This window comes from Loa loa, assembly GCF_000183805.2.
Source record: "Loa loa unplaced genomic scaffold supercont3.8, whole genome shotgun sequence".
NCBI lineage: Eukaryota > Metazoa > Nematoda > Chromadorea > Rhabditida > Onchocercidae > Loa > Loa loa.
Window position 1 is genome coordinate 757931 of NW_018108188.1, and position 18664 is coordinate 776594.

Here is an 18664-nt window from a genome sequence, read left to right on the forward strand (position 1 = left end):
CTTCCTTGGAATGCCACTCCTCTTAGAATTGGGCTTTAAGTAAAGGTTAAGCTTACATTGCACAAGGTGATGGTATATTTGACATTCTGCACCACGCATTACTCGAGTATGAGGAAATCGCGTACACTTCTCTGGCGCACTAAGACGCAATCAATGAGGTGCGAGAAACAATGCGATCAGAATGATCTGTCGACAAATTTTCAAGTTTTGAGGCGCTAAAGTTTTAATTATGAGACGAATCCTTGGAAGGTGACTTTCGGTTTTGAGTTTACTTGACAATAGATTGTAGCTGACACCATATTCTTTAAGGCTGCCTTTTTCATGAAGACGTACTTCACTGAGAGCAGCAGTGTTGCTGTTAAGTCGTAACACTTTATAGTGAATTAAAGCAGAATGACACTCAGGACATCCACTATCCACAGTATCATATATGGTTTGGATGTTCTAGTATGCAAATATCAATTGGAACATACCTTTGGAGACAGGGTATGCTTCTGTGTTTTTGTTTTTGTTCGACCGCGTCATATGATGCCCATTGCCGGCGGTTAGCCATCCGGGTGACGATAGAGATAAGCTTTGGTTAGGCTACCTTTTTTAGCAGTGCTGTTTTTGAAAAAAGCTGCTTGGTCGTTCAGGATGTTGCCGAGCGAGACTTCAGCGAGGCATCGATCTCTAGCGACCACTGTCCTGAACCGCTTACATGTAAGGTTGGGTCTGCAGCTTTCAGTGCATTTTATTACCTGCCATTTCATCCCTCATCTATTGCTACAGGATTTTAAAAACTGGATGTATCCTTTGAGCTTGCGGAGTGAATTTTTTGGGTGAGGCACAGAACGCATGGAAATGGTCCCACCCTTTACTTTTATTCTTAGATGGATGGCCTTACAGACTAAACGAGCTCCATCTTCCCAACTTTGGGATAAAAGTTGTTCTCCTATGATGGTTACCTAAAGGAGCCTATCTTGTTCGTGGACACATTTTGTTTAGGCTTTCAGTCAAGACTTCTCTGATATATAAGACCCTACCGGATGCATATGCCACTATCAGCATAGATTGCAATCTCACAGGGGGCACAAGTTTCTTCCCCCTGACAAGTGAATGATGTCCGTGGAGAAGATAAGGACAGTAAGTGGTAAAGAAAAGAGATCTGATCCAAGATGAAATGTACTTGACCCGTTAGAGGTGATAAAATGTTTTATTTTGAAGACGATACTTTCATCACTAAAGTATGTGGACAGACAAACATGCAAGCACACACGTTGAGCACACACGTGAAAATGAGAATAATATATTCTGAGGAGAGTAAAAATGACTCTTCGTCATGTAATGGATTATAGACTACTTCATAATAGTCACAGAGGTCAGTCGGTCAGTTGACTTTGACTCCGAATTGAGCATAGTGGTCATTAATTGATGTATTTTTTTTGCAGATGATTCTGCCAGGTTATTGGCAAGTTCAGCCGTGTTAATTTCAAATTTTTGGTTATTTCATTTTCCACTTGTCTCTCACTAAAGGAGAATATTATGCCAAAATTAAGATATTCTTCAATTCTGAATGGTACCTGAGTATTTCCCTTTTTAAACCAATGTTATCAGTAATCGTAGCACCGATTGATTTTTTTACAAATTAATTATGATTAAATTAAATGAAAAAAGTAACGAAATCATGCTAAAGCGGTTTCAAGCATATTAAAAACCAGCAATATCAGGAAGGGTTCAGAGTGCAGATGATTAGAACATTTCTCTGATGTGAAGTCAAACTTGAATTAAGTCAGTTGCTTCAGTTTTACATTTTTTTTCTTTCTTTTGTTTCAGACTTTGGTGTGTTAGTTCGAATTTATTCCATATCTAATTTCCGTTTTCAAATTTAATTTGAATCTAAATTTGCATTGAACGCGAGAAAATTGAAAATGTTTTGCAATAGAAAAATTCATTTGACAGTTTTAATAAGTATGTTGGTGTGCCAAGTATTGCTAATTGAAGCATGCATGCCAAAAATTGATGAAATTTTTTCTAAATTCAACCGAATGAAAAAACCTTGTACTGATTCAAGGAGGAGAACGATACGAGTGGGACGGAATCCAGGTCGGATTGTGGCTGTTTATGATTTTGGTGCACATGACGGTAAGTCATTAAGTATTTTAAGCTGATTTTAAAATTTCAGTAATGACTGATCTTGATTTGACAGCTGAATTCTATGTTCTATCCTAAGACGATTTTGATTTAGGAAGTAAAAAACTAAGCATTAACTTTATACAAATGATTTGGTTGCTACAAGCATTTTAATAGCTTTGAAAACTTGAAATGATTCTGATAATCTAAGAAGTATTGTAGATTAATGCAAGAAACTTTTTAACTTAAGGAAGTAACTTTAAAAGACGTTTTGAAAGAATCAAATGATAAGGCGTGATCAAACTTATCGATTAATTACTTTTAACTTTTGATTTCGTTGCTTACAGAATGCAGTAATAGTGATGAATGTCCCCCGAAGATAAAATGCAAAAATGGATGTTGTTCGTGAAGACATATCTTACAACAAGCAGAAAATTACTTTATTGATCCGATTCGTTCGCTCCTTTTTTTTTCGGATATTTATAATCATTCGTTTAATTTTGCTAAAAATTTTTGTTATTTGATGAGTTTTTCACATTGTTTGCTGGTTGAATGAATCCAAATTAAACTATTACTTATTTGGCATTAAGACCAAGCACAAATTGAATAAATTTCACCTGTACTGATGATATCACTCCGATATTAGTTCAAGCGTTCGCTGACAAATATTAAACTTATGATGGAATTTGTAATGCCATAAATTTTTAATTCTTCTATCCATTTCAATATTGATCCTTAAAAAGGATTTTGTAAAATGCAGAAAATCTAATCTCGAAATTAAATAACAAAATTGTGTGATCATTGTTAAGATAAAATACGAAATATTCCAAAGGAACTGAAACAAATCGGAAAGTGAGAGCAGCAGATTTTTCTATTTGGTAGTCACAAATAAACATTATGAACTATAAACTCTTTAGAACTGGATGAAATAAAACAGATTTTTTTTACAACAACTGGATCACAGGCTTCTCTTTTATCAACGTGGAAAAGAAGTAAAATAATAATATCTTAATAATTACATCAACAGTTGTCATGTTTAATTTGATCTCGTAAACGAAAATATTTTAAATATACCGATTGATTTTCCATTCCCTTTAAATATTGCAAATGAGAAAAACTGACCGGTAAATTTTATCTTAACAATCTCGATCCAATGGTTGTAACCTTAGTGGTATGATTATATTTCCGGTCTGAATAACAAAACTCTTTTGTCCTCGCATAATACATCTATGGTACAAAATAAACTTGTTTACTAATTTCTTGAAAATGAATAAGAATCAATCTAATAGTTGCAAAATCATTTCTACCCATTCAACTGTTCCCTTCATTTGAAACATTCGGCGATATAGGTATATATCGCCGGGAAAAACATGTGACGATCAGATTGCGTGAAATTTTATCTAAATGAGTGTTATATATTTTACATCAAAATTTTCTTGGATACTTTAACTTATCACTAGTGCGATTTCCTTTCGATTCATTGTAATCTTCGATCAACACAAGGACAGATGGTAGTACCTGCAGAGAAAATCGTATCAGTGGAATGGAAAGATAAACATTTCTTATAAAGGGCAATTTTTGGAAAATGTCTTGACAGTGGAGCGCAAATTTCTTAATCCCTTAATATCTAATTAAACAAAAAGGACATTTTGCTAAAATTTTTTTTCAGCTTTGTGTGAAATGATTTTTATGAACTGTAGTCATTTAACTAATCTTATGGACGTTTTATTTCAATTCGTAGTAGATCGATTGATCAAATGCTTCCCATTGGCTTTATAAACTTATTGTTCTCTTATTTGTGCAAATAATTCGGTGTCTCATAGAAATTTTCTAATAAAGATCGTAATTTTCGAAGAATCCGAGAAAAGATTTATGTTATAGATTTGAAACGGGAAACTATGGAAGTGATTTCATTAAATTTATCAATTCCCTGAAATATATGGATGACCATCTGAAAAAAGAAGGTCCACTCGCAATCAAAATTAAGTTATTATTCAAGAAAAAGATATGAAAAACCACGAGTTCAAATTTAAATTCTAAATTGAACTCTAAATTTTAATTCTTTTAATGCTTCAACTTATCACTGATGCGATTTTCTTTGATTCATCACAATTTAAATTATGATGCTAGAAATTTGAAACAGAAATTATGGAGATAAATTATTCTTTTTTTCTTTAACCACCCAAAGGACATTTGCTAATTAGTGATAGGAATGTACTGCTATCTCATCAGAGATATTAGACGATAATTGATTCACATTTACAATATCAATTTGCAAATGCACAATTAACTTCTGAACATTCAAATAATCTTTTCGGTATAGTTCCGTTTTGTCAAGCATCAAAATAACTTTACAATATTAATAATATTCTATATTTAATGGATGATTAGCTGAAAAGCAACAACAGAATAGCAAAGAGATGAAAGCATCAATCATTTCATATTTGGAACATTTTAGAATATTAAACTGATATTGGGATATCCTGTATTTTTTAATTAACTGCAAAAAAAAATAGATCTAAGGCAGGAATTGATCTTTGGTCTTAGTTATTTCAATTGATGATATGTATTCAGAGTTTTTTTTTGAATATAATTTCGTACAATGAGAATTTAAAGTAAACCGAAAAAATAGTATCATGTATAATCTATTGCGTTCGTCAACCAAATATATATAACGGAGAAGCTGAATAACGGATTGATTTAAAAGAACAGACTGCAACCGACGTTGTGAAAAAAAAAAAAAAACTTTTTTCAAAGTAGGCATTTGGGAATTTGTAGTAAAAAAAACTTTTGCCATCAATAAAGAATGTGATTATCTTTACTTTTTTTGCAAATAATCCGATATTTGCCACTCAATACTAAATAGTAAACAGCAATGATAGTAGCATTGTTAAGAAATAGGTGACAATTTGGTCGGTGAGAAATTGATAATGAGAACTATTTGAGAGTTATTCGATGAAATTCATTCCATGAATGCAATCGAGCTATATATCACATATATCATATATATATATATATATATATAAAGAGAGAGAGAGAGAGAGGGAGAAATGGAATCGGAATAAAGGACGAAGCAGACAAATGATATCGTTTATAATCATATATCAGAAATTGGACTACTAATAACAGTACTATTGTCACTGCCATTTTCATCTACAATAAAACATTAAATGTTTGAATAGCTGCCACATATTATATTTTTTAATAGATGACATCTTTTTTCTAATCTTAGTTGGGATTTGATAAGAATAACAGAGATTGGATGGAATTGTGAGGTTTATGATATCAGTAGGTTATAATGATATCATTTGAAAGTCATTTCTCCAGCAAAAATTTTGAAGTGTTTTTAAAGCACTAAACATTAATAGTTTTACTAATTAGTTAACATCAAATTTGTCTTCCTCCTATAATTTAACATTTTTTTATGCGAAAATCTTTTGTAAAACCTTTCATACATACTAGATTGTCGCAAATCGAGAGAAATTTATACGATCAATCAAAGTATTTGTTGTTTAGGATATATCCTACATAAGAGATTCATCACTTTGCATACGAAATCAAATGAATGTTTTCCCATATCTAAAGTTATGAGTTTATTTAATTTTCATGTGAATTCTTCTTTCCTGAGGATTAATCTTGTATGCAGTTGTTGGAATATTGTAAAGATCTTGTATGCAACTGTATGTATATGTAAATGCCTCATTATATAAGTTCTAAAAACTAAAGACTTAGGTACTTATCACTTGCGATTGTCATCATTTTCGTCCTATTGATGTTAGACCTTCTAATCGTTATCTACTCAATCGTCTGAATTATATTTCAATCTGGTTTGAGTTGTTGCTATATATCAACAACCAATAAACTTTGTTGTTAATAAACCTTTATCAGCCATCTTGTGTCTGTGTCAGGCAATACAAAAACTTCATTCTCATTCCCCTCCAAACCAGGTAACATTCTTTTCACGACAGACTTGGAGTTTTCACTCGATCATTCATTACATATAATCTTCGATGTAATCTAAAACTAGCTGATATTAATTAAACCTAAAAGATTATTATCTTAAGAACATAATTCATTTTCAAACTAAGTTTTTTCTGCTTTCCTATTATGCTAACTTTTGTTTCCTGTCCCAAATTTGTTATGCTTTGAGTTTTTTTATTATTTTTTCACTAATAATGTTTTCCCAAGCAAAAATCAGATTTTGTTAAACAAGATAAACAATAGTTTCAAATTATTTCTAAAAACTTCAAAATACTGTAGAGCTTTTTAAGGATTTTGTAAATTTACAATTACGCTTAGCTGAAGCATAAACTATTTGACTTCGATTCTGTACTTACAGCGTTATGCTTTCATGCAAGAAATATTTCAGCTGAGTAAAGTAGTTCGTCCAATAATATTAAAGTTCAGCGAAGCTATTGCAATAGCTTATCATGTCGTACTTGGCATAATCATTAAATTTCTGGTAAAAATATTTTAGCTGATTAAAGTGGTTTTTTTATAATGTTCTTTTCAGGTCTAATAGTATCGGGTGTTTTTAAATTACGTCGAAGATTATATGCAGCCAATCACCAGGTGAAACTTTTGGTAGTATGTGGGAAAAATTTTATGAATGCTTAGGTTTTCAAATAAAAACATTAAATTATAGGGAAAAGTTGAATTTAATATTAAGTAATTAGTGATATCATCAATGTTAGTGCTGCTAAATTACTCTCGAAAATTTTTTTACGATATAATGTCATTATCACTTACTGTTATTAGAAATCGGAAATTCATACATGACATCATTATCACCTACTGTTATCAGAAATCGGAAATTCATAGTTCCATTTAATCTCTGTTATTCTTAATAAATTCGAACTAAGATTAGAAAAAAGGTGGCATCTATTAAAAATTACAGCGTATGACAGCTATTCAAACATTTGCCACCGCCAAATAAAACTGTTTAGAAATCTGGGCAAAAATTTTTCCAGACAAAAAATTTTATTTGGTATTTTATTGTAAATAAAAATGACTGATAATAATACTGTTATTAGCAGTCCAATTTTTGATATGTGATTATAAAGATATCATTATAAATGATGTCATTTGTCTGCTTCGTCCTTTATTCCGACTCCATTTATATGTATATATATGATATATGTGATATATAGCTCGATTGCATTCATGGAATGAATTTCATCGAATAACTCTCAAATAGTTCTCATTATCAATTTCTCACCGACCAAATTGTCACCTATTTCTTAACAATGCTACTATCATTGCTGTTTACTACTTAGTATTAAGTAGCAAACTTCTATTTATCTGCACTTACAAAGCACCCCAACTTCTTTTATAAAACTGATCTCCATATCTTAACGGTTAGTATGCGGATAATATACGAATGCAGATTTATTTCGTTTCTTTTTCTCGTCATTTTCATTCTTCTTACGTAAAATGAAAAATGTGTCGAAATAGCAAAAATAAGTAAACGATTCCATAGAAGTCATTGAGTAAGCATAGGCGTCACCTTTAGCTTAGAACTAATTGCTTCCTTTTCAATAAACTTTACCTGACCTGATGAAAAGTGTGGGATAGCGGTAATAAAGAGAAATGGAGACTTGCATAAATATGTTAACAAGTAGAGTTTGAAAAACACAGAAAAATACTTTTCCTTTCTATGTTTGGTATGAACTTGGTTAAACAAACTACGCTGAGAAAATGTAACACTTAAAAAGAATAAAACAACAATGTCATCGTACCTCATACTTACCACAACATGTGCTAACACCATTTGTCGACGATTCTCTTCAACCGTGACAAAGATTGAGGGTTCTTTTGGCTTCTTTGGTTGATAGTACCTCGAACTTGGGTAATTAAATCTTTATTACAACAAATTTGTTGATACAACAACGAACTCAGCGATTACAGTTAATGACGATAACAATGGGATAAGAAACCCAATGACGCTCGATATCGCCTATCCAATCGACGTCGTTGAAACGTGTCTTTAAGAAACGTTTTTAGTGCTCAAGACTCTGTTTTTCTCAAGTATGGCGGATTCTGGTACAGTTCTCAGGTTACAAGAATTAACACTTGTTAGCGCATGCACATGGATACATGGACACAATGGATGCACAATTTCAGTTCATATTTTACAATAAAAAAGTATATCCACACATACAACATATTATGCCCAGCAGTATTAAATTAAACAACGAAGAAATTATTTATTCACTGCTTCGCCTGGCGATTTTAACGACACCATAATAGCAATCTAATAGCATCGCAAAAATCGTCGTAAACGAGCTATTCAAAAGATTCTCAAACTGGAGGTTAATAAACCTTTCATTTTAACTGAAACATTAGTTATTTTTCCAGTACCATTGTTACCTGTCATACAAAATAAATTTAAACAAAAACAATCGAGAGTACTTCAAATAGACTCATACGGATCTCGACTTCTCTTCTTCCGAGATTGCATGCGTTTTGTATACAATCTCCGCTGTGCTGCTCTTTTTGCTCTAAAACATGTAATTACTTGCTTAAAATTGAAATTATTTGAGTGACATTTAAAAAACTGGAATTAATAAGCTTCATATGAACCGACAAATGATGAGAAATTCTATTATCCTCTCCCTTTGCTCTTCCAATTCAAGAAAGAACGACTAATAAAGGGAAATAGGATAGGCAGAAGGCAACTATTAAAAATCTAAAGGATAAGGCGAAGGATCACTTGAAGATCGTATTCAGAAAACTGCGTGATGTTTCATATGAACATTTCATGAAAAAAAGTAAAAAATGAGATTTACAAATTGTTCAGAGTAGTTTAAAATACAGTTCGAGTGGTTTTACTATATTAACCCAAAAGAAATTACTTTGATTTTAGTTGGAAAGTATACCTGTAATCTAGAATAGCTTTATCCTGACGTGTCGGCGATCTATTATTCAGGAGCTCTTTATTGCATTCCAATAACAAAGCCCGCAGTTTTTTAAAACAGTCATCCTGATTCTCTGCCTAGAAATAGCAGATATGAGTGGCTGCTTGAATCTACAGAAAACTTATCAGTGCTAATGACAAGAAACATAAAATATATCCAGAAATTGAACTCTTCCTGCAAAAATTCTTCTAGGTCAGAAATCAACAAGATTGTAGGTAAGCATCGAAGATTTCCCTCATTTAAGGAATTCTTTTCTTGCCAATTTCTTTAGAAGAAAACTACAAGAACTCATAACGGTATATACCCTCCAATTAAAATTTATCTGCAGACATTCTTACAGTAAGCATTAGATCTACAGCAACAGAACAACTACGTTACCTGAATCCTCGATTTATCTGACGAAATCACAACATCGTGTTGTTTATTGAGCAGTCGAACAAAACGTTTCCGGAATATATCTTGAATTCTCGAGCTCAACCAGTTCGCTTCATTTAAATTGAACCTTATTTGACATTTTGTATTCACTGAAAATAAATCAAGACATATGGTAAAATTAAGTTAAATTCAAAGCGAAAGTATTTCAAAAAAGGGAATCTAAAAACAATTAAAATAACAAAAAAATTTAACAAGGTATGTTTTTTATAAAAAATTTATAAAACAAGTATTTTAAAGCGGAAAATTATTTTTCCCACAATTTGCTGAAAAAATAGCTTTTTTCGGTAATTTAATACACAGACTTTTCATGCCAAAGAAGCCAATTTTTAGGTATTTAATTAAATGAAACATCTTCAAGTAATTATTTAGCATTTTTGATAACATTCCAAACAATTGCTTGAGATGATTTTTTTAAGAAGTCTATAACGCGCAGACCTAAGCGATATGAGTGGGACTTAATCTTTAATGTTATTTGCAGGAGCTAAATTATTTTCAAGTTATTTACAGTGTCGTTCTGAAAATAGTATCCATGCATGGTATTGATATTTATAATTTTAATCAGCATGTTCAATGGAAAGTCAAATATTTATCGAATTTCCTATACGATACTTACATGTATATAATGTGTATTTATGCATGAGTGTTTGTGCCTATATGTCGAAGCACCTGAAATACCAATAACTGGTTCAAAATTTTGTTGCGGATCCTCAGTGGATCCTCATCACCTCAATATTGATTACGCCATGGGTATAAACAAGAAACCTACCACATGCCAAAGACTCGTCTAAACAAGTTATCAACAGGAATCAGGAAATATGACAAGGATAGAAAACAAATGCCCAAGAGCGTAATTGATTAACCCATCGGTTCGCTAAGTACACAATACACAACGATGGAAAGTTGCACAGGAAACACTGGAACTCAAGCTATGCCAGTGATCTTTTTTCTATTCAAAACTGACAATTCTTTGATTCGTTTTCTTAACAGTTCACGAATTAAAAATAGAAACAAAATTCCTCTCACTACAGAGTTTTTTCATGTTAAGATCAAGGATTAAATGGTTACCAAAGGCAATTTTTTTAATATTTATACTGCTGCAGTCAACAAAGTGGAAAAACAGTTAATCCAGAACATACCCATGTTAACATTCTGGCCGCCAGGACCACTGCTTCGCATGAACCGTTTTTCAATTTTATCTGCAAAAATTTTTTAAATTTTTATTAGAATTCAAATACTGAATTTTGGGTATGTGGGCAGTTATGGAAATAAATGATCGAATTCGAGGTAATCGTTTGACATTCAGTTGAAGATAGAAATAAATTCAAATAAATGCAATAAGTATTATCTTCACGAATCATTTCTGAGAATAGACGGTAATTAATTTAGTTGACTGATAGTTAATTGAGTGAAGTGAAAATCAACAAATTTTAATGCAGTATTTTAAATTACCTTTTGTCTTTAAATTAAAACACCTGCGTGCTTTTCTTTAAGAAATATGTGGGAAAAAACATATTATTTCTGATCAATTTCATAGGTAATTTTCATAGATATTCATAGGCAATTTACAGGTTTGGAGTACTACACCAGATGGTGTCACTGATATCCAATTAAATAAATATAGTAACTGAAAAACCATCAAGATTTTACTTTTTCTCATTATTCCTATCATTTTTTAAAAGATATTTCTTCTTTTCCGACTTATTTCAGTGCCATCGACTTTTTTCACTTACATGATACAATTGTATTTTTAGTATAATTAATATAAGATTTTCAGAGTAACCTAATATAAAATAATTAATGATATTGAAGTATAATGAAATGACCAAAATAAAGCATGCGTTTTACATATGACATTTTTTCTTGTTTACATTTAAAATATGGGCAAAATCAAGAATCATCAAATGACGACTAGTGGGCCCAAAGAAAACTCACCAACTGGAATCCATCCAATAAATTCATCGCCATTGGTATCCCTCTAAAAATAGTGCTCTGGAATGGAATGACAAATCGAAATGTTTGTGTCGAGAAACCAAGAAACAAAGGATTTCAATATGTTAAAGGGAAGAGGGAAGTTGAAAATTGATTCAATTACAGGCTGGAACATACATGAGAAAAGCAGTGCTGCTGTTGTTTTTGTTGTAGTATCAACAGGTTGTTGAAATATTGCCTGAGACGGTACATTACGAATTATCGTGCATTTTAACATTAAATACAGAAAGCTACTTTGATATGCTGGAAATTGAGGGGGGAGTAAAAAAGGCCGTGCAGTGAAATGTAAACGACTACACAGCACATATTGAAATTCCACTAAACTATGTGCTTATTTTTCCCCTTATCTTTTAATCATACTCACTAAGAGTTTCCAGTCAGATATGTCGGAATACTCCACTTTAAATCACTTCCTCAATTTCTATACGCTTCTCTTTGATGCACCATAGATGGGGTGGATATTACAGACCTGGTATTTCATCCTTAAGTTAAAGTTTGTGAAAGTTTTGTATAAAGTACAATAGTTTGTAAAATGGGATTGAAAATGAGTCTTGATCAAAGATGTCAGTGAATCAAATATTAATTGTGGTTGTATGTGTCTGTAAATTCTATATGATATGGACGTATGTGTCTGTAAATTCTATATGATATGGACGTTGTTTCATATCAGCTCGAACAACATTTCTACGAATGATTCCATTATGGAAATAGATCGGTTCAAGCAGAAACACTCACTAATTAAAAACAAAAGAAATATCCCACAAAACCACTGTTACATAAAAATAAAATGCCTCACAGATTATTATTACTGCGGATAACTTCTTAACTTATATTTTCCCAACATTTATCCAAAAACGAAGGAAGTAACTACATTGCACTGCTTAACAGTGTCACAACATCAGTGCATCCGTGCATTAGCTAAAGGACATGCCGGGTATTGGATACAGCAGCAAATCTCTTGCTGATGTCACAAACCCATGCCAGCCAAGTCCAGCATGAATTTCCTGCTGTGAGTTCTCGATATCGGCTACCTATTTAGTCGCTGGTTAGGTTCAACAAGAAGCCCACAAACTCTGCAGGAAAGTTCTAGGTATTCGAAAAGTGGCAGCTGAAACACGCACCCAAAATCGATTTTAAGTGAGGAAATTTCAAGCTTTATTTGAATAAAAATTTGATTTAGCTGAAAGTGAATCCCTCTATGCAGATAAAATATCATGAAGGCAAAACTTCAACTTTCAAGGACATTTTCCATAGATAGATATTAGTCACTTCGCCTTTTCCATTTGATACAAAAGCAGTAAGAACTAAGGAATAAAAAAACAATTTTCAAAGTGATGGAGAGAATAAAATCTGAGTTTCGGTATTGCGCTGTACACCAATTAGTCGACGTAAAAAACGTGTAATACCCGCTCGAAAATCAGAGCTAAGCAAAACAACTTATATGCAAGACAGAGTTCCAAACATTTCAAATGGTAGAGATTGAAATTCTAAATATATTACATACTACTCAAAACACCATTTTAAAAGAGATACACAACTCTTTTCTTTGAGCTGTAAAACCCATAAAATATGAGGTAATTACAGTCCTCGTAAAAGCTAATCAAAGCAGTCGACAAATACTGAAGCTACATTTGGATAACTCTTTTTTTTGAAAAAAAACTCACCTCTTCTTAACTTTAGCTTTTGACCCAGAAAAAAAATTATCTCTTGCACAGACGTCATGCGCTCTCGTGATCACGCACTTCTTGGAACAAAATTCTTTAGAATGCGAAGAATTTTCAAAAACCCCTAACCCAAAATTTCTTTCTTGGCCGAAAATCAAAATCCCTCATATGTGGATAAAATGAAAGGGAGATAAAAACCTGCCCGCACTGTTTTTTTGTAGTAAACCAAGTTTTCCAAATTATGGAAAATTGAAAGAAATTCTCTTAATCCGAAACAAAATCATCGAGTTAATGTTTAAAAAAGCTGTTTTAAGTGCGGCAAAATTAGCCCCATCAATGGTGTGGTCAACTCACGAAATTTCCGTAAATAAATATGTGTGGTATACATTTCCGTGAGAATGCGTGCTAATGTGGTTGAGCTTGTATTCAGACACAAGGTCCTCTATGCAAAGAGGACTGATTGACACTTACGATTATAATATCCGTTCCCTCGGATTCCTTTGGATTAACCTGAATGCATATATTTGACTTACTGCTTCCAATTTGGTAATATTAAAAAAAAAAGAAAAAAAAGAAAAAAGACGCGTACTCATGTTTCTTGAAAAAGTACAAAAGTGCATGACATCAAAAAAGTGAACTGAAAAGAAAACAGGCAGAAATACAATACCATAACTTCTATCCGAATGGATATAAACCATGCTACACAGAGAATCAAAATCAAAGGTAGTCTAAAAAAAAAATTGAATAAAAAAAGGTTGCGAGAACTGAATTAGTGGCATAAGGTGCAACCATCTAAAAAATGTTGAAAAATTAAATTTCCTGCTTCTAATTACTCCATAATGAAAAATAAAAATGTAATTTATAGTGCTCAATTATTGAATCCCTGAGAAAATGAGCTTAGCAGTTACCACTGCAACGAGAAACCTAACCATCATAGAAATAGATTCACCCATGGGAAGAGAAAAAAAGAACAGAAGGAACTAGAAGAAATATAGAGCAAGTTCGACTATAATCATCGATGAACAGATATGAGACATGAGAAGTTATAATCTTTCTCATTTAGTAACGATCTAAAGCCATCAGATAACGATAGCTTTCTTCTTCATCACGCAGCACAGGTTCTGCCAAGAAACCACGTCCAAAAATATTTAACATACCACTGGCCTGAAACATAGTGAATATGGAGGGCAATATTTGTAATGTCAATTTTTGAAATGATTACCAAACTTATTAACAGAAATATCGAGAAAAACTAAGTTGATCAAAAATTTCGAAGAATTTTGGACATTATATCCTGCCGTGTCCTCGGTTTCCTAATCTTTCCAATGGTCGTAAAATTTAAAGAGATTCCCTAAACTAAGCATATTTCAAGATTTCAAAACCATTGTAAGTCACAGATGATAATTTATATTTAATTGATGTAAAAAAAGCAACGTACATTGAAGAATTTTAAGAAGTTACCGGTATGTGTAACTTCAGATGTTCCGTGCCTATCAACGTCAACAAGCGGTGATGATGCACTTTGGATAACATTTCCGATACCTAAATTGCTTGTTCCAGGAAGTACAGCATATGGTGCTGATTCGGTTTTTCTGTTTGACATTTTCCCTGAAGAATAGCTTCGAATGAATAACTAAAGGTTACATACCAGTACCATTTGTCTTATGACGCGCAAACAAAACAAACATAGCTTAATAATTACGATAACAAACAGGAAGAAGTGATATCTGCTTATTTCTAAGTTAAGTTACTAGTTCAACCGTATGTATGATGCAACGTGTTTTGACAAATCTCACGAATACTTTTCCTAAATTTCTGAATGTGAGTGGATTAAAACTGTTTAACATAAAAAGTGGAGAAAGGGAGAGAGATGGATTATGGATAATTTGCTGATGATGTGTCCTCGCCCTTCTCTATCTTTCTCACGAATCCTCACTTCAGTGCATTAAGTGAAAAATGTAAAAAAGTGGATACTTCTTCTAGTACTTCATATCACCATGTACACGCATGGATCAAAGTTACGTTGCGATCATACCTCAATTATGTACAGAAAAATGGGTGGGACAAGCTATGTGAAGCACAAAAGCATCAGCGGAATATTGTAAACAGAGAACACGTCACAAACACGTTCCACTCTTCTCGATCGATGATAGTAAAAATCGAAAAGAGAGACTTCCTACTATTGCCATGCAATGGCTGCCACACAACAGCTGCCAAACATTTTATAAATTTCGTTGATTAGTGAAGTCCCTCCTCTTCCACACTCCACACTGCATTCCCCTTCTCTCTTCCCCTCGTTCTGTCTGTTATGTAGAAGTTCTCACTATTGCGCATATGACATAAAAACCGTTCCGTTTGAGTTATGACGAAAGCGCCGTTAAGACACACCGGTGGAATTACCAGTAAAGTGGAGGAGAGAACTCCTGCGTCATGTTGTGGCAAAGTTACCCACTTCTCCCCGTTTTCTAAACACTCATCAATTTATGCTTCTCACCTCATCCTCAGTGTATGCCACAAAAATGGAAACAGTCATTTGGAGGTTAAACAGATAACTCAGGAACTCAAAAAATCTAATTATAGTAGTACGACAACGACAAGCTCAAATGATTAGAGCACTCAACACCTAGAATATAACACTTCCAAAAAGAAAAAACAGGCAAGTATGGGAGGAGATATTATTCATAAGTAAAAAAAAAGTTTTACCTGATTGATTAGTGTGTCATATAACAGTTGTGCCTGAAGAAGTTGAAAGAAATGTGTATATACTATTCGTTAGATTGGGTAACGTTGCTGACAATCACTGAGCACCGCATATCTTCACCAACTGTCAAATACGTCATTCGAAAAAAAATTTAACCTACAAACATTCCAACTGACGAAATGGATGGTGAAAACAACGCAAACAAAGAGATAATAAGGACAAAATCATCATTCTAAGCAGAAAAAAAGATTACAGCAACGAACGATATGTTCTGATAAGCAAGCAATTCAAACCACCGAACTAAATTCATCGGTAACAAGAAATTCCTTAAATCTCTCTCCTTCTTTCTCTTTAACCCAATGTTCGCATAAAGGATTCTGAAAGTTAAATAACTGTGTTCAAAATGAAGAGTTGATTGTATTCTACTTTCTTATTTGAGATCACTAAAGCTCCATACTCAACAGATTCTCTCACGAAGAGAATCTTTCATAGCAAACAAAAATTAGGATAGAAAGAGAGAATTCAATTCTTTCAACCTAATACAAAATAGATATTTTATTGTCCGCAGTATTAGATAAAAGAGTTGGTCATTTTCATTCCATCAACTGTAAACCATCTGTGACAAAAGCAGCAGGTGAAACTCGGAAATGATTGGTTTGGTTTGGTGAGCCGAATTCCATCCATTCTACTAAATCTTCCGGGAACAGTACGACAAGCTTCTTTTACTATTTCATTTACAAATTTCCAATTTGACTAAAAAAAGTTTCATTTCTTCCATCAGCATTTCCAATACTAGATACCTATTTGTCTTTGCGGGTAATAATGAATGCTAAATATTGACCCACCCCTCAATGTCTGTAAAAAAAAAATATTTCAGTACTTTGACGCATGTTACTATAAAGATCTGAAATGATGAACAACATTTAACCCACCGCATTGCAATAAGGTCATCTCATGCTATCCCTCTCATTTCGTATGTTTAAGTTTGTCGAGAAAGTTTAAGAACTAAGTAGAAATAAGAAAATATAGAGCACTTATAGCTTCAATACTGACATAGCATGTATACTTTCACCAGATGCAACCACATAATGTCCGATGATACAGCCCACTTCTTAAATTAATTCTAAAATGTACAAAAGATGTTGACTGGATTTATAAGTACAGCACACTCTGTCATGTTTTTATCCTTTACTATAATTGATAATTATTACAATCCCACTTATATCTAAACCGGAGAATTTTTATCCTTGAAAACAGGGATTAGAAAACTAGGGCCAAAGCAAATGAATAAATCGACAACTAACAAAGAACAGATAAGCAAATAAATGAAAATTATTAAGAAATAAGGCTAAGTAAAGAACTTCACAGCAATCATCGATAAACCGCAGTGGCTCTTCCTTTCCAGTAATAAATTTGACTCGTAAATAATTTGCAGAATTTCGAACAAATTGTTAATTTCGTTAAGAGGCAACGTTTTAAGAATATTTTCTTTCCAAATCTGACGGTAAAAGAAGTCACAGAACAAAATCAAATCGCACCATAACGACCATTGTGGCTGCGTATCGGAGTCAAACAATCATAAAAAAATCAAGAACTCAAGAATTTCACAATATTTCAGTTGAAATTCTTGGTAAAACACCAGATCTCTTTACCAAGTTAGTACTTTATCCAAGATTGTGTGTTTCTAATTATAGCCACATGATTCTCATAGGCATTTCACCGTGAAGACTTTTAAAAGCATCAATTTAATTTATACACAGCAGAAACTGTATTCAATCCAGAATACCGTATAAACCAAGCTAACAGAAAGCTATATTACATCGACAACTTCTTAATGGAGAACAAAAAAAATTAAAAGGACGAAGACCTCCAGTAATCAACAACACTGTGATTCTGGCTAAAATATTCTCTGTGCTGTAAATTTATTGACAATAGATGTACTAATGTACACTACTAAAAAATAATTTTTATACAGCTTAGTACGACACACTGTAGGAAGCGTACATCCCATCATTCGATTATGAGAAAAATATAATAAAAGAAAAACAGGCAAAATTCTACTTTCTTTTCTCGCACCGCTCGCAAAACACGATGGGAACGTCCCCTTCTATAATAAAACCAAATAAACAAGATGCTAAAGCCTGACCGAATATTACAGTGCTTCTCCTTTGATTAAAAACAACGTAAATTTTTGCTCAGAAAAAGAATTAATGGTAAACGGCGGTAGTTCTAGTTCGTTTATCACTACGCATTAAAGGATAATATACTATAGTATATACACTTTCTAGTATAATTCATTTGAAAAGAAAAATCCGGGACGAACAGAAAGAACAGATGGGAAAGTTGAAAAAGGTGATAGAATCGGAAGACTGAGAGCGCAGAAACGAAGCAATTAGTAACAAGCTATCAAAGCGAATGCATTTTTACATTTGTTTCACAAATACAGTTCAAGTGAGAGGTACATTGTTATGAGAATAAGAAATCACTATAAAAGAAAAAACACATTTTGCGAAATTATAAAGCATTGTTGCTATGCTTCATTTACTTATCTACTAAGTTAAAACAATATGTGTTCATTTGACTTGAAAAACTTCAGTTTTGTAATTTTTTCTTTTTTTCTTTTTCTAGCGGAAAATAAAACAATACAGGTATTTTTAACTGTGCACAATACTTCTTTTCAGCGACATCATCCACTTAAGAAATTCGAATGGAACGATTGGTAACATCATTTCACCATAATATATTTTATATACATATATATATATATATATATATATATATATATATATATATATATATATATATATATATATATATATATATATATATATATATATATATATATA

The 18664-nt window shown here is 32.5% G+C and overlaps 4 protein-coding genes across 4 annotated transcripts; 2 read left to right on the top strand and 2 right to left on the bottom strand.

Annotated features, from left to right (window-relative positions):
- Positions 1 to 69: 69 nt before the first annotated feature.
- On the top strand, positions 70 to 779 carry LOAG_06019 (hypothetical protein; the record flags this gene model as incomplete). The annotated part of the gene is made up of 3 exons (XM_003141555.1): positions 70 to 158; positions 380 to 557; positions 636 to 779. 3 exons carry the CDS (start codon positions 70 to 72, stop codon positions 777 to 779), a joined length of 411 nt encoding a protein of 136 aa, XP_003141603.1.
- Positions 780 to 1952: 1173 nt separating this feature from the next.
- On the top strand, positions 1953 to 2150 carry LOAG_06020 (hypothetical protein; the record flags this gene model as incomplete). The annotated part of the gene is made up of 1 exon (XM_003141556.2): positions 1953 to 2150. The coding sequence occupies one exon, from the start codon at positions 1953 to 1955 to the stop codon at positions 2148 to 2150; it is 198 nt and encodes a 65-aa protein (XP_003141604.1).
- A 5806-nt stretch (positions 2151 to 7956) lies between these two features.
- Positions 7957 to 11674, bottom strand: LOAG_06021 (hypothetical protein). The gene is made up of 6 exons (XM_020447041.1): positions 11571 to 11674; positions 11397 to 11439; positions 10601 to 10660; positions 9408 to 9553; positions 8991 to 9106; positions 7957 to 8612 (listed from the first exon to the last, which is right to left on the bottom strand). The coding sequence occupies exons 1-6, from the start codon at positions 11643 to 11645 to the stop codon at positions 8525 to 8527; spliced, it is 528 nt and encodes a 175-aa protein (XP_020302687.1). The 5' UTR covers positions 11646 to 11674; the 3' UTR covers positions 7957 to 8524.
- Positions 11675 to 12789: 1115 nt separating this feature from the next.
- Positions 12790 to 14730, bottom strand: LOAG_06022 (hypothetical protein). Its single transcript, XM_003141558.2, has 2 exons — positions 14556 to 14730; positions 12790 to 14281 (listed from the first exon to the last, which is right to left on the bottom strand). The coding sequence occupies exons 1-2, from the start codon at positions 14718 to 14720 to the stop codon at positions 14177 to 14179; spliced, it is 270 nt and encodes an 89-aa protein (XP_003141606.1). The 5' UTR covers positions 14721 to 14730; the 3' UTR covers positions 12790 to 14176.
- Between the last annotated feature and the right edge of the window lie 3934 nt (positions 14731 to 18664).